Below are 14,976 nucleotides of genomic sequence, written 5' to 3'. Positions count from 1 at the left end.
CGTGATTTTTGAGCCCACAGCTGTGCAAGCTCCAAGCATTTTCTCTGTCCTGTAACAACCGGATCTGTTACTTTTTTACTCCTGTTTTTATAGTCCTTTTTTTATATGGTTTTACCCAGTTTGAGTTAAGAGTAGTAAATAACTTGCTCCCAGGAAAAGAACCGTGAGGAAGCCCCGAGGCGCAACGGCTTTTTAGGGGACATAACTTCCTCATTTAACATTTGATATGTTTTTTACTATTTTTCAAGGCTGCATTTAAAAAAAATGAAATTCTCCAGAGAGCTGTTCTAAACAAAATTTATTTTTGTTTGACACTTGTGTAAACAAAATGACAAATAAATCTATCTAAGTCTAAATATCCTAAGGATATACCGGTAATGTGTGCTCTCCATACATCATTAATTTCCATTGCAAAATTGCAGTTTCCATCTTCTGGCTATCATTGAAGAAAAGCACTCTTGCATTATGGGTAATTCTGGTGTTGAGATTCACGCATTGCGAAGTCCCTCCTCCCGTGCTGTGATTGATCCACTGAGATCTAAATGGAGTTGATGGCGGTTTACCAGACTGAATTACTCTCCTTGTAATTCAGTCCGTCTGTCGAGGCTAAAGGGGAACTATGTGTGTTTCCTCGTGTCGTAATGAACTTGCCTGTAGTGCTCTTTGCCTTTGTTGAAGTCTGGTTTAACAATGATCGTTCCGCTGCCGTCTGTTTTTATGGTTGCCAGCAAACATTCGTTCTCCTTCTGGCCCAACCTGAGACAGCAGGATTGATGAATAAGGCATTCATAATAAGCACTGACGGTGAGTCGTTAATTAGGCAATAAGGTAACAAAAGTGGAACACAGGTCAGTTTCCAAATATGATAAACAGCTGTCAGAAGAACAATGTACAACAAATCAGCTTCCTTTATATCTCTATGCTACATATTAACTATTAAGTCAGCAGGTTCCTCAAGATTATTATTAACTGTCACTACTATTGTAATTTTGGACTACAACATTTGAAATTTAGCATCCCTGAGTAAATGACAGTAATACTAAACAAATGTATAGACCTATAAATGTGTATTTTCCCCTTAATTTTGATGCAGGATGCTAAGTGAAAGGAGATCTTTTATTGGTCTTACTTTCCAGGCGGGCCCAAGTCACCCATGATATGCATGGTCTGCATGGAGTTATTCACCACCCGGCTGGTCTTCACAAACTCCTCTGTGGGATCCCAGTTGATAATTCTTGATTTAGGAATACTACTATCCCTTAAAAAATAAAAAGCCAGTTTATTGTAAGACAGAATTGTCTTCTTATTTTTTTTCAGATAAATGTTGAAGCATAAGCTGGACTTTCTCCTACATAGTTCGCCTCTCCTGCCGTCTGTGTCTGACGCTGGCCATCCTTTCGGCCAGGAAAGTGGGCCTTGATTTGGTGGTGGAGACCAAGTCATTGTGCTGCTTTTAAGACAAAATAACAAACTTAATGTCTGCATTACAGAAACCATTTGTCAGTCAACTACACTTAACTAATAAACAAAGTGATAGAGGTGACACAATCTATGTCTTAAATCAAAACTATCAATAATAAAACAGTCAAAATTAATTTTAACCATCATTTAAAATATTACTTAATTCATGGAGAAAGCACTCTTTTGGGTCCATTAAATAATTCATTTACCAGTTGGTGAAGTGGAAGGAAGTTTGTGTAGCGGTCATGATCGGTGTAGGTAAAAACCCTCTGATTGCGTCGGCCCTTCTTGTTGAAGGCCCGGATTTCTGTGTGGTACTGGCGATCCAGAGGGGTCTGACAGGCCGCCTCGTTCTGATACAGCTCCACTTCATACTGCAGTCGCAAGCACAGAAAAATGAGAGGGAAAGTCATTAAAACATACAGTAATTAAATAAGGAAACTAACAGCATTTGTTTATTGTGACATATCTGAAGGCATATATATTTAAATATACACTTTAACAATACCTGAAAAACCCAAGAAATGACAAAATAACAGATTTTTTTTTTTTTGTAAAATACATTTAAAAATTGCAACTCTGGAGAGAATAAATCAGGACAGTCCCAAATTTATTGCTCAAGTTACTCACCGCCATGCGATCCGGTACCCATGATTAAAAAGCCATTACTACAACCCTTTTATAACTTCAGGCATTTAGTCTGGTTTGGTTCTTGCTTCTAAACTGAGATTGATCACTAAGATATGTTTGAAAGAGCTACATTATAGTTGCTCACCCATCCAAATGACAGGAATCAGGTATTCTATCACTTCCATGACCATAGATGTATAAAATCAAGCTCCTAGCCATACAGACTGCTGTTACAAGCATTAGTGAAACCGTCAGCTATCATGAGTAAATGGAAGTGTTGGGGAACAACACTGACTCAGCCATTAAGTCGTGGGCATGTAACTGATGAAGCAGCGTTAGTGGATGCTAAAGCACAGAGAGGCTGTCCACTTTCTGCAATGTCGGTCCCTACATACCTCCAAACTTCCTTTGGCTTTCAGATTAGCTCTAGAACAGAGAGCTCCAATGGGTTTCTATGGCCCATCAGCTGCATCCAAGCCACACATCACCAAGTGCAATGCAAAGCTCCCGATGCAGTGCTGTAAAGCACAGCGCCACTGGACCCCAGAGCAGTAGAAACACATTATCTGGAGTGACGAATCATGTTTCTCCATCTGGGAATCTGATGGAGGATCCTGAGTTTGGCGGTTCCCTGGAGAATGGTACTTGTCTGACTGCACTGAGCCAAGAGTAAAGCTTGGTGGCGGAGGGATGATGGTGTGGGGTTGCTTTTCAACAGCTGTTTTATCATGTTTTTTATCTTTATTTGCTTTTATTCACATTTTATTTTATTCTACTTTATGGTCTAATTCATGTAAAGCATGCTGAATCATCCTTGTACTGAATTATGCTATACACATTAACTTGCCTTGCCTTACTGCCAAACCTGCCAGATTACTATCCTCTATTAAATTTATAGTGTATTATCTGGTGCTTGAGGGAAAATGGGGAAACTATCTGCAAAATATTAGAATACTTGTGTGAAAATGTAATGAGTAGAAGTCAGAAGTAGAAAAATAAGTAATGGAATAAAGTATAGATACCTAAAAAGTGTACTTAAGTACAGTAACAAATTATTTGTACTTCGTAATTTGACATCTCTGTATAGGACCAGTTTGATATAACACAATTTCATACAATATAGATAATTAGGGGGGTCTCCGCTCCAACTCCCCATTAGTTTGGGGGTCCTTAGCCTGGAAAACTTTTAAGACCCCTGATTCATAGCATTTGTCCAACTACCATAAACAGAAATTAACCCTCTTTTACTGCAGCTGTTTGTTATTTAACCATAGGTGGGACAAAGCCACAGTTTTTTTTTACCTGACTGAAGAGTTTCTCTTGCCAACCAACCACCACCTCCTCTTCATTATCACCTGTCAATAGAAACAAGACAGATGAAAAACTACTTAAATCCATTCATTTTTTTTTTTTTTCAAGATGGTTTTGAGGTATATCTAAAGTGACAAAAAGATCTTGTAATGCATCTTTAGTCATCTCCCTTCAGTACTTATTGTACCTGAGTGGTCCTGTGATCTGAGCGTCTCCAGCTCGATGTCCCCCTTTGCTTTCTGGGACAGAACCTGATGCTGGAGGTGCTGAGATATGTCAGCTGTTGAAGTCACCCGCTGGATACGGACTCTGGAGGTGGATGCCATATGCACCGTTATTATTCACATTAAGCTATCTCATTCCAAATGAAACTGTTTAACAGCGTTTTCCTTACTTTATTTTTAAGTTTTTCACGGCATCCCGGGAGCGATAAACTGCGTCCCCAGTGTCTGTGTTCCAGCGCTCTGCCATCTATTTAGCAAACATTCACAGACACGCGCCTCGGGTTCGCAGCTACGCTAGCTTGCTCAAATATATCAATAAATAAATAAAATAACTCAACACTTGCGAAGCAGAAACATCTTATAGCAAAGCATACCGTTTAGAATAACACTGTGAAGAAACGACATCAATATAAAACTATAAAAAGACACCACAAATAAGAAAATTACATTCCGCTTGTTTAGCACAGAACAGGAGAGGAGAGGACAGTTGTCGTTTCCATGGAGATTTGTTCTGTTATTTTATGCCACTGGCACAGCAGCTATAAAGGATCATTACCGCCACCAAGTGGACTGAAGTGTGAACAGGAAAAACAGAAAAGAAAAAAAAAATGAAAGAAAAGGAACAAAACTAGATTTTTACTCATATTAATTCTAATAATAATAATAATAATAATAATAATAATAATAATAATAATAAAAACACTTTCAGTTGTAGAATAAAATTATTCTGTCCTTTTTGAATGGTTTGTAATGTGCTCTTTTGTCTGTATGCATTGCACCTCATGGAAACATGCACAGATTCAATAAAACTGCTTTAAATTAAATAAAATTTAAAAATGCTTTAAATTAAAGCCGTTATTAAGACCTGTGTGTGATGTCATACATCGGGTACTGTTTATAATAGCGTACATATCAATGTGTGTAACCATATTGTTTTGTTGTTTGTTTTTTCTTTGTTTGAGGTGGCAGTATTATGCTGTGGGCTTGTCTCACAACCAGAGCCACTGACAGTGCCTGTGGCCCCTCAGCCAGTGACGTTTTTGTTTTACAGAATATTTCTAGTGTCTGTTTTCAGTGCAGGGTCCATCACAGGGTCCAAGACCAGTTCTCCAAATCCCTTTCCTGAAATACTTGTATCAGAAACTATATTGTTTTTAACAAGACAGTGATCCCCCAAAAATATTACAGATTGTTTTGGAATGTATTCAAGGTCAAAACTATTTGAACTTTATAGACTATATATAAAGCCAGCTTTTTATATTAAATTAACCAGATTAAATGAAGTCCACCATTTTGGATTAATAGGGTTAAACATTTAACCCGAAGTTCTCTTTACCCTTGCTCATTACTATAAGAAGACTTCTTTTCTGCCTTACCAGGAAGCATTTTAGCAAATATTTACAAATAATGCTGGTGAAGGTTATCCGTCATCCAGGTCATAGGCATTCAAAATAAATAAATAAGTAAAACATTTTTTTGTTTGTTTGTTTTTTGTTTTTTTTTGTTTTTTTTGGAGTTTACAGATAATAGAATAGAATAGATTCCTTTAAAGTCCCACAATGGGGAAATTGTAGTGTTACAGCGGCCAAAGATTATAACAAAAGTGGTCACACAAATGTAGACCTTAGGAAAGGGTATAAAAATAAAAGAAGAGTAAAAAAAATAACAAATAAAATACTACACTGTAATTTGATTATTGAAAAATTTAGGCTCCTAATTCTCTTTTTGAAAAGCATCATAGCATTTCCGTTTATCGTTCAACCCAAGAGAAAGAACAGTCCAAAGGCATTAATAAGGAGCTTTTCTCACCTCCGCTCTTTATTTTAGTCCAGCAGGGGGCGGTAGTTCCTACCAGCGTCCACTGAGATTCAGAAGAAGCAGCTCAGGCGGGTATGACGTAGTAGTAGTTAGCGCGGGTGGACTGATGTTGCCGATGTGTCACCGTGTTGTTGACCCAGTATAACATTACTTTGCAGTATGGCTTCATTTGTAACCGAGGTGCTCGCCAGCTCCGGGAAGCTGGAGAAGGAGGACCTGGCCGGTAAAATAAGCAGGATGTCCCGGAAAGTGGAAGATACTAAGGTAGTTGTTTTTTTCTAACTAGCTTTAGCATCTGCTACTGTTAGTGTTCAATAAAGTTAGAACTTCGGATTGCTGTGAAGTCCTGACTGCCAGCTAAGGTCTGCTGAGAGTTTTAAAGTAGCTATTCTCAAAAAGTAGTCTTTTATTAATAAAAATGATAATAATTTGGTTTAGTATTCATTGGATTTATTATTTATTAACTGTTGCTTGCTGGTTTTCTTTGTAACATCTGGGTGTCCTTGAATGCATCATTTACACATTTAGAATCAACATTCATCATTATTTTTAGTTACCTTATCTGTCAAAAATAGGTTATTTATTTTTTATGACTGCTGATCACATGAACAAACTGTACAGTGAATCATATTTTGATGTTGTTTATCAGGAGGAAATGTGTGACATGATGAACAAGAAGTACAGTGAATTTTTACCAAACCTTCAAGCATCAGAGGACCTAATGCTGCAGGTTGAAACGGTCACTAAAGAAATGGAAAATCTTAAAAATTGCATCGAATCTGAGGTATGATTAAGTCATTATTAATATGTTTTTTTAATTATAGATATATAGTTTATTAATGGTTTATATTTATAAGTTCAATAATAATAGGATAGGTTGTACTTGCTGCACAGTGGTTGTTATTCCTTTTGTTTCTATGGATCCAGGTGCAGCAGAACATCCAAGTGGCGGGGAACGAATACTTAAAGCTGAAGCAGCAGCTGGAGAAAAACACTATGATTATAGAAATGCTCGAACACTTAAAGGAGGTACGCTGTGTTTGTTGAAATGTGCTGCTGCTTGTTTGAGCGTTTCATCATCTAAACTCCTTTTTCTGCTGCAGTTTCACAGCGCGATGGAGGAATCCAACGAAGCTTTACAGAAGAAAAAGTATGTGGATGCCGCCACCTGTTTGAAAAAAGTAAGAGCTCCTTGTAGCCCTTCCTTCCTTACTGTGTTATATGAAAGATTCAGGTGTGAACAAAAAGGTTCAAATGGCTTTGATTTATTTACAGTAATGGGGAAAATAGCAACCTTGATACAGATTACAAAAGATGGAAATGAAAGATATATTTATTTCGATATAATAAAAAAAAAAAAAGTCATCTTTTCCAAAACTTAAAATTGGAAAAGATGCCAGATGAGAGCAAATTCCTTCTTGTGTTTTAACACAAGAAGGAATTTCCTCTGTATTAACAGATTATAATCCTATTTTCCCCTCTGATGATCTTCCACCTTAAATAAACATACTTTAACTTAAAAAAAAAAAACAAAACAAAAAAACAATTTGATTTGAAAAAAATAAAATAAATTTAATGAAATAAAAAAACAGTAACCTGCCAATTCCCACCGTGTCACTGGAAATAAGGGTGTTTTAATGAGATTCTTCGTCTCTCATCCTCTTCCTTTACAGGCGAGGGAAAGAGTCAATTCCCTGAAGGATTGGAAAACATCCCAGCTTCCACTTCTCAATTCTTTGAGCTCCGAGCTTATAGTGCAGAGAGAGAATTTGATTTACCACCTTGGAGACGAGTGGAAGCGTCTCGTCATCTGGAGATTACCAGCAGCCAAGGGTGAGGCTAAGGAAATAAATTCATTGATGTAAAGAGGAACAAATTCAGTATTTACCTAAACTGTTGTTTGCAATTAAGAATTCAACTGGCTGGTTTATTTTTGTTGTCTTTAGACTCTGGAGGTCCAAAGGCTTTCCATAAGACGGAGCTGGTGCTGACTGATGTCTGCACTAAAGACCTGGAACCGAAGCCGGACCCTCTGCTGTGCTCTGTCCTCCAGGCTCTAGCAGTTCAAGGAGACCTTCAGAACAAAATCAAACTCTTCAGTAAGAAAGGCTCGCTCTGACGCCCCGGTTCAGATTTTCTCTTATTCAGAGAGTAAGAGAATATGCGCATATAAATAGACGGTGCTCTATGGTTATGTTGGGTGTTTATTCTGAGCCAGATTGATTTTCAGTCTGGAAATGAAGGAGTTTTCCAGGTTTGAATAGATCTATCCATTCTTTTGGTCACCCATCTATCTATATTTTTTTTTTCTTCCATTCATATTTTTTAGACTTAAAGATTTAGACTTATAATGTAAATTAATTTTGTATACGAAAAAAAAATTCGATACACACAGCTTTCCGATAGTAAATGAGCAGCTGAGCAGTGAAAAATAACATTTCCCTTCATAAAGTGCAGCAGTGATCAAAATGTAAACAATTTTGGAGAGACATGGTGCAAAAGGCATTGATGTGGAAGGTTCAGAGCAGTGTAAAATTGAATAAATAGATATGGTGCAAAATGCAAAAGCATTGAGTTTAGTTCTAATTTTTGTATGATGATATCAGTTTCTAGATTTGTGATTTGATTTGTGACTTTTTCCATCTATTCATTTTCCTTATTGAGCTGATTTTTTTTATATTTTATCGTCTATTTCACAAACAAAATTCCTTGAGTGCCCTTATAATAAGACATTAGGTTTTTAACATACAAGGTAAACAAAATAAACAGAATATAAAATAATTTAAGTAAGCCAGGGTTTGGTATAGGTAACTCTTAATGACATTATTTATATTGTAAATGTCCTTTCATTATTCTTGTCCCTCCTACAATAAATAAACATCCAGCCTTCCCAAAAAGCCCCTAAACAAAATCTGTTCTATGTTGCTTTATATGCTTAGTCCTTTCCAGATATTGTTGAATTTGTCGATTTCCAGTCTAATAGATGCAGTTAACCTTTTCATATTGTAAATGGTTAGCATTACATCAATTAGCATCAATCCATTCATCCACTTCTGGCACAAGATCACTTCACCATCTTCTGGTTAATACTTTCTTTCTCGCCAACAACTTAATTCAAAGCAATTTATAATTGTCTGGTTTTTTTTAACCAAGTCTCAATTCTCCTGAGATACATAACTTCAAAATGGGTTGGTATTCTAATTTCTATCACTTCATCAATTATAATTTTCAATTGTGCCCAGTACTGGGTTATACTACAGGAGCATCAACAAAAGATGTGGAAGTGATTTGCTTTCGTTTCCTAATAAGATCTCAAATTCAGAACATTTAGTATCTCCATGCTTCTCTGTGCAAGGGTTGCAAAATACCTTAGTTATTCTTTCACATATATTCCCTCTAAAATGTGGAATTTGTGGTTTTCTTTGAGCTGATTATAACTGCATTTTTACCACCTGGACTTTTAGGATGAAAATGTAATCCACAAAAAGTCTGGAACTTTGACTGGACAATGCAAAACTGATGAACGTAATTTTGACAGATTCGTTTTTGCATTTTCTTCCTTGCGCTGCATGTCCAATCCTAGGATGTCATCTTTTTTTTTTCTCTTTTTAGGTCAAGTGCTTTTGAAGAACATGCTGAAGCCGTTGGTCATGCACCCCTTTCTTGAGCTGACGGTAGCAGAGCAACAGGGCGAGGGAACCATCCTGAGCCTGGAGTGTTTATCAGAAGACCATGAGGAGCGATCCACACCTTCACAGGTCTACAAGAAACTGCTGCTGGTGTTAAAGACGCTACACTCACACCTCCTAGGTAGAATAGAGCAATAAATAGTAGTCTTTTCTTTTTTCTACTTTTTCCCCCTTGATTAAATCAACCTGCTTCATGTTTCTTAAGATGTGCCCATCGAGGATAAAAAGCTCTCCACCATCCTTGGAGAGTTGATTTGGGAGGAACTGTCAAAGTGCATCATCCATGAGTGTCTGGTCTACTCGATACCCAACAACAGCAGCGAGCTTGAAAAATACATTATTGTACGTTCCCAAAAAAAAATAAAACACTGAAACTCTGCTGCTTATATGAATTTCCTTTTGATTAAATCCATTTCTTTGTGTTGCAGGTGATTAAAGAGACAGAGGAGTTTGAGAAGGCTCTGAAGAGCATGGAGTACCTGCAGGCCGATTCTACAGACCTGCTCAAGTACGCCCGAGATGTCAACTGTCACTTTGCCAGCAAGAAGTGCAGGGACGTCATTGTGGCGGCACGCAAACTCATGACCTCAAAGATGCACAACACAGTTAAAGTATGTTTATCTAAGATGGAAGATCGTCAGAGGGGAAAATAGGATTATAATCTGTTAATACAGAGCTGTAGATTTAAAAGACTCATTTATAAGATTTGTTTTTAATATTTCTCAACAAGGGCTGTAAAGAAAAAAACACTTTACCAGATTTTAAACAGCATGCCCTTATTGAGTCCCTGTCAGAAGTATTAAGTATCGGACCGTTTTTTTTACCCATTATTATTATAATCTTAGAGCAGATATTGCTTTGTCTTCTTACATTTATTCGATAAAAAATAACAGCAATGATAACAGATGTTACAAAAGTTTTAATTTAAACAAAAACACATATTTAGTAATATAACTAAACATTAACAACGGATGTTAAATGGATGGAGTGGCAATGCATGCGCTTTACACAATCTCAGTGATCAGCAAACTCAAAGTAGTGCCTCCCAAACTTTTCTCACTGAGCAGTTGCCAGTGCAAGAAGAAAACACTAATATTGACATCCTGTTACATTTCACTATGTGATATAGCTACAATCTATTATTTTTTTATCAGAAAAATCTCTCAAAAATCTTTGCATCTCTTAGAACACAAACTTCCTCATATTGAAGCTTAGTGGCGCCCTTAGCAGTGACTGGAAGATGGTCTGCTTTAATAAGAGTGTAGAAGAACGTGAAACCAGAACAATCCTGGAAGAAAAGCTGTTAGGGGGCTTCATCAGACCAGTCAGTAGTGGAGATTCACAGCAAACCTAAACTGTAACATCATGGTATCAACTCTGTGGCAAGACTTTAACTACTTCCTTATCAATATCATGGATAGATTCTTATTGTCGTTGTCAGTTTTGACTTTTCCTCCTACTGCATTCTGAAAAGTATGTAAAACATTTGTGTTTCCAGAATTAATTCTTTTTTTCATTGAACTTTAAAATAAGTTTTTAGTTCTAAACATTAGTCTTGCTGATATTACAATTAGTTTTTATAATAAATGTTAATGATAATTATTTAAATTTTGTTTTTTATTTGGTTTTCTTGCAAGTTTCGAACTGTTGCATCAATTCTGTTGAAACTCTGAAGCTGGAAAAAATGGGAGTAAACAACAACAAATTAAAGTTTAATTTGAGCATGATGTCTAACATTCCCAATCTAGTCTTTTCTTTTATTAAACAAAGTGAACTTCAACATCTTTGAGCTGGATTTATGATTCTGAAAATAATTAAGGGGAGAGCAGATGCAGGAAACATTTTTAATTCTTCCTCATTTGCAGTTTATTTTTTAATGTTTTTTAGTGTAATTAACTCATGGTGTATTTTATTTTAAACATATGTGGGGACTTTTCTCTTTTAATGCAAAATGAATGCAGAAGTCTCACTTTAGACCCCGTTAAGTCAGGATTTGCTGTTTCACTCATTGGCTTCAATTCCTTCTCTCCTCTGTAAGATCAACCCAGAGTCGAAGCTGCGGCTCCCTAAGCTGCCTCCTCCCAGTTCAGAGGTGAAAGTGAAGCAGGAGGTGGTGAAGGAAGAGGTGACGATGGAGAACTCGAAACAGTTGTCTGCCTGCAGTCTGCGCCTGCCAGCCTGTCGCATCAGCGAGTCGGTGCAGCAGCTGATGGAGCTGGCAGTCAGCACGCTGTGTGAGGCTGTTGGAAGCTCCACACAGTGGTCAGTTTCAGAGATGTTACTGCGTTAAAAAAAACAAAAATCAGCTAAAATGAAACGGGACAAACCCCCAACTAATAATTCTGTGTGATCTTCTCAGCGCCTTGCAGCTCTTCTTCACCGTGAGGAACATTTTCCAGCTCTTCCACGATGTCGTCCCCACGTACCACAAGTAAGGATGCTTCCCCATCAGGTGATGGAATGTCCCTGTGAGGATGAACCTTCTGTCATTCTGATTCCTTCCAGGGAGAACTTGCTCAAATTTCCCCACCTTGCCGCCGTCCAGCACAACAACTGCATGTACCTGGCGCACCACCTGCTCACCCTGGGTCACCATTTCAGGGCACACCTGCCGCAGCCTCTGGGCGAGGGTGTGGCCACGTTTGTCGACATGGTGCCTGGATTCAGGAAACTAGGTGAGCCATAGATCAGGAAAAATTAGATCAGCATATGTGTATAGACGAAGAAATATGTTTCTCCAGGCCAGGAGTCAGCAACCCAAAATGTTCAAAGAGCCATATTTGACCCAAAAAAATAAAAAAACAAATCTGCCTGGAGCCACAAAAATGTGAAAGTCTTATATAAGCCTTGTATGGCTTTGTGGGATCTAAGCGTATTAGCCCACTATAAAAAAGGACTATATGGGCTAAAATATTTAATAAGCATTCATGATTAAATGTTTATCTTTCTCTGCTTTAGGTTTAAAGCCTGGTTTATGCCCAGAAACCAGGTCGTCTGCGTCGCAGTTAACGCAGATATGTACCGCCCCCCCTTCCACAGACACTCTGGTGCACCTCCCCAAAATTGATGGTGACAGCAGACAGTGCTGCAGATAGCGTAGCATGGAGGAGAGAAAGGAGGCCTCTGATTGGTCAGTTCAATTCAATTTGTGAAGTTCCACAATCTCCATTAGTCAGCTGCGATGTTTTCCCACATGGCTGGTGTGGGTAATGGCAGAAACTCTGGTTGTTGTGCCATCCACAACGCCTGGCACGACTCGGACACTATCCCAGACACCGTGCAGGATGCTAGTTTGTAGCTCTGCGATGGTCGGTTGGTTTGCACCTGAAGATGAAACGGGGAGCGCCACGGCCAGTCTTTCGGGAACATTCACTGTGTCATCCGGTGTTGGATGAGGGGTTGTAGATGGTTCGTAATTGTCCCTCTTGCATTGTGGCGTGGATAGTGCAGACCACGCTTCAAAATTGGGCATAAATCAAAAATATCTGCATCATACTTGCGACAAGCTAACTGCGACACACTGCGTGAGTATACGCAGTCCCCTCACCGGATGAAGTTCACCGCTCGCCCACCGCTCGGTTTGTATGTATTAGGTTTTGTTGCATTGATGAAATAATAGAAACAATAAAGAAATCAGATTTTTGGTGTTATTTTTATTTTGAGGTTTTGGCTGAAAACTGGAAGGAAGTTCACATACCTGCATCAGAGCTCTACCTGTTCGATCAGTAAACAGTTTTCCATGCTTGCAACAAAACTAGCAGCAGAGGTGGAGTTAGGGTAATGCAGGTCAACAAAGAACCCATAACGACTCCCCTATACTAAGGGGCGGACCCGTTTGTCTGGTTCAATTTGCATGTTTTCTAAGCCAAAACAAGGCGTTGTTTTTGGTCCACTCTATAAAACCTCGAACTCAATAATATTTCTGACATTTTGAATTGAAAAAGCTTCCTGGATGGGAAGCGAAACATCTTCAAACTTGGAAACAAAGTCCAGTGGCTTATTTTTTTTTTTTAACTCTTTGTAAATGACTATGACCTGGATGACTAAGAATCTTCATCAGCATACAGCGAGTTACAATCCACTTCTTAAATCTATCTTTGCACTCATGTCATTTATCCAGAAGTTCTTCAATCGCACTTTTTCTCTCATTCCTAACTTGGTGGTCGGCTGCAAAATTTAGCATGCCTTCCCTGGAAATGTCTTTCCAAATGACTCTTTTTTTTTTTTTTTTTTTTTTTTTTTTTTTATTATTTGACAACTTCTCATTAAAAAGCAAACATGTAGGCAATCCTTCTTCATTGGTAATGAAAGCAAATGATTGATGAGGCCATTCTTCTTTGAATTATCTGTTCTCGTCACCTATCTTTCTTTTTTCCTCTTTGGGATCCATGGCCCAAGTTTACAACAGCCACCTGCCTGGCACCACGCAGCGCATCGCTGAAACGTTTGTTGCAGAATCCTGAATGCTTTTTTTTTTCACCTATTGATTTTCGCCCAGTTTTGTTTTATCCAATCACGCGTCCTTCAGCCAGTTGGATGCACTTCAATGAGGCCATCGTCTATTTGTTTATCCATCAACACATTAGTTTGTTTCTCTCTTCATTTATTCATTCAGCTGTTCTCAGCAATTCATCCATTCATTAGTTAATTCGTCTGTTGTCATCCTTTATTCCTTTTATCTTTCTTATCTTGTCTCTCTATCCATTCCCATTGAATATTCTTCATTCTTCCTTACATTTAGTGAAGCATATTGGATTTGTCTTTTAATCCCTAAATCTTCATTGTGCATTCTCCTTTTAAATCTACACATGGTTCAGACTCTTCTCTGTTTTGTTTTTTTATTTGATTTCATTTTTTTAGGCGCTCAGTGTTTCTTGGCTCAGCTGAATGTCCAGAGAGCGGAGCTTCTTGAAAGACTAGCCACTGCTCACAACTTCTGCAACCTTGATGATGAAGACAGCTACATTGCAGCTAGCAAAGCAGTAAGACAGGTGGGTGGACGGAGACTTTCAATGGTCTGGGAAATTTGTTTTATCATTTTTAAGTTGTCTAATTTTGTAGGTTTTGTTGTGTTTTGTACTGCAGCAGGTTTATATGAGGCTGCAGCCATGGGAATAAAAAAAATCCCTTTATAGTTGTTTAATGCTGCATGTAAAATGCAGAGGAATGTTTTGCACGGGGAAAAGGGTAAATTTATTAAAGGGTAGTATTGTTTTTCATTTGACGCATTAAAAATTATGACCAAAACAGTTTGATTTATTTCTTTTTGTTATATGTTTCATTCATGCGCAGCTTCTGGTTACTTACTAATTTCTTCCCGTCTCTGCAGGTCGTTCATCAGCTGAAACAGCTGGGTACAGTGTGGCAGGATGTGCTTCCAGTCAGCATCTATTGTAAAGCCATGGGCAACCTGCTCAACACGGCCATCACAGAGATTATTACCAAAATTATGATGCTTGAGGTTTGTTGATTTATTTTTTTTCTTCTTCTTTACATTAACTACCTTTACATTCATTTCTCCATTTGTTTTTAGGTGTTACTGGTATGTAATGGGTAACACGTCTCCAGCTATAAATTTAAATTTAAGCTCTGATCACACTAGTTGTTGATGAGGTTTTAATTTCTGATTTCGGAATTATTTTTTTTTTATGTCTCAGTGAGACATAAAATATCTCTGTTCCCATGCATAGAGATGTCTGTGGCATGCACTCACTTAACATAGGCCTACGTAATCCTACAATAACATCTTTACAGTTGATTCATTAAAAATGCTTTTTGAGAAAAAGTCAACAGCAATAAATACAATAACAAATTATAATTTTAATCAAGAAGTATTTATTAAA

General features: G+C 37.8%; 2 protein-coding genes across 3 annotated transcripts in view; one reads left to right on the top strand and one right to left on the bottom strand.

Moving 5' to 3' along the window:
- The window catches only part of mks1 (Meckel syndrome, type 1), a 9,585-nt gene extending 5,471 nt beyond the window's left edge, over positions 1 to 4,114 (bottom strand). Inside the window, exons 1-7 of one of the 2 annotated variants that reach the window (XM_015383607.1) lie at positions 3,797 to 4,114; positions 3,590 to 3,711; positions 3,394 to 3,446; positions 1,671 to 1,835; positions 1,353 to 1,447; positions 1,130 to 1,258; positions 652 to 756 (exon numbers count right to left, since the gene is read on the bottom strand). In XM_015383607.1, the coding sequence (XP_015239093.1) occupies positions 652 to 756; positions 1,130 to 1,258; positions 1,353 to 1,447; positions 1,671 to 1,835; positions 3,394 to 3,446; positions 3,590 to 3,711; positions 3,797 to 3,873 (746 nt within the window). In that variant the 5' untranslated portion in view covers positions 3,874 to 4,114. Of the gene's footprint in view, positions 1 to 651; positions 757 to 1,129; positions 1,259 to 1,352; positions 1,451 to 1,670; positions 1,836 to 3,393; positions 3,447 to 3,589; positions 3,712 to 3,796 lie in introns of both variants that reach the window. The other variant, XM_015383605.1, reaches the window with a different exon arrangement.
- A 1,409-nt stretch (positions 4,115 to 5,523) lies between these two features.
- The window catches only part of zw10 (zw10 kinetochore protein), an 11,754-nt gene continuing 2,301 nt past the window's right edge, over positions 5,524 to 14,976 (top strand). Inside the window, exons 1-14 of the mRNA XM_015383592.1 lie at positions 5,524 to 5,708; positions 6,094 to 6,228; positions 6,372 to 6,473; positions 6,548 to 6,625; positions 7,118 to 7,277; positions 7,391 to 7,543; positions 9,057 to 9,254; positions 9,339 to 9,475; positions 9,562 to 9,744; positions 11,172 to 11,395; positions 11,493 to 11,564; positions 11,639 to 11,808; positions 13,994 to 14,124; positions 14,463 to 14,594. Of these exons, the coding sequence (XP_015239078.1) occupies positions 5,604 to 5,708; positions 6,094 to 6,228; positions 6,372 to 6,473; positions 6,548 to 6,625; positions 7,118 to 7,277; positions 7,391 to 7,543; positions 9,057 to 9,254; positions 9,339 to 9,475; positions 9,562 to 9,744; positions 11,172 to 11,395; positions 11,493 to 11,564; positions 11,639 to 11,808; positions 13,994 to 14,124; positions 14,463 to 14,594 (1,980 nt within the window). The 5' untranslated portion in view covers positions 5,524 to 5,603. The remainder of the gene's footprint in view (positions 5,709 to 6,093; positions 6,229 to 6,371; positions 6,474 to 6,547; positions 6,626 to 7,117; positions 7,278 to 7,390; positions 7,544 to 9,056; positions 9,255 to 9,338; positions 9,476 to 9,561; positions 9,745 to 11,171; positions 11,396 to 11,492; positions 11,565 to 11,638; positions 11,809 to 13,993; positions 14,125 to 14,462; positions 14,595 to 14,976) is intronic.

This window comes from Cyprinodon variegatus, unplaced genomic scaffold (assembly GCF_000732505.1).
Source record: "Cyprinodon variegatus isolate N-32 unplaced genomic scaffold, C_variegatus-1.0 Scaffold288, whole genome shotgun sequence".
NCBI lineage: Eukaryota > Metazoa > Chordata > Actinopteri > Cyprinodontiformes > Cyprinodontidae > Cyprinodon > Cyprinodon variegatus.
This window is presented reverse-complemented; position numbering and strand designations above follow the sequence as displayed.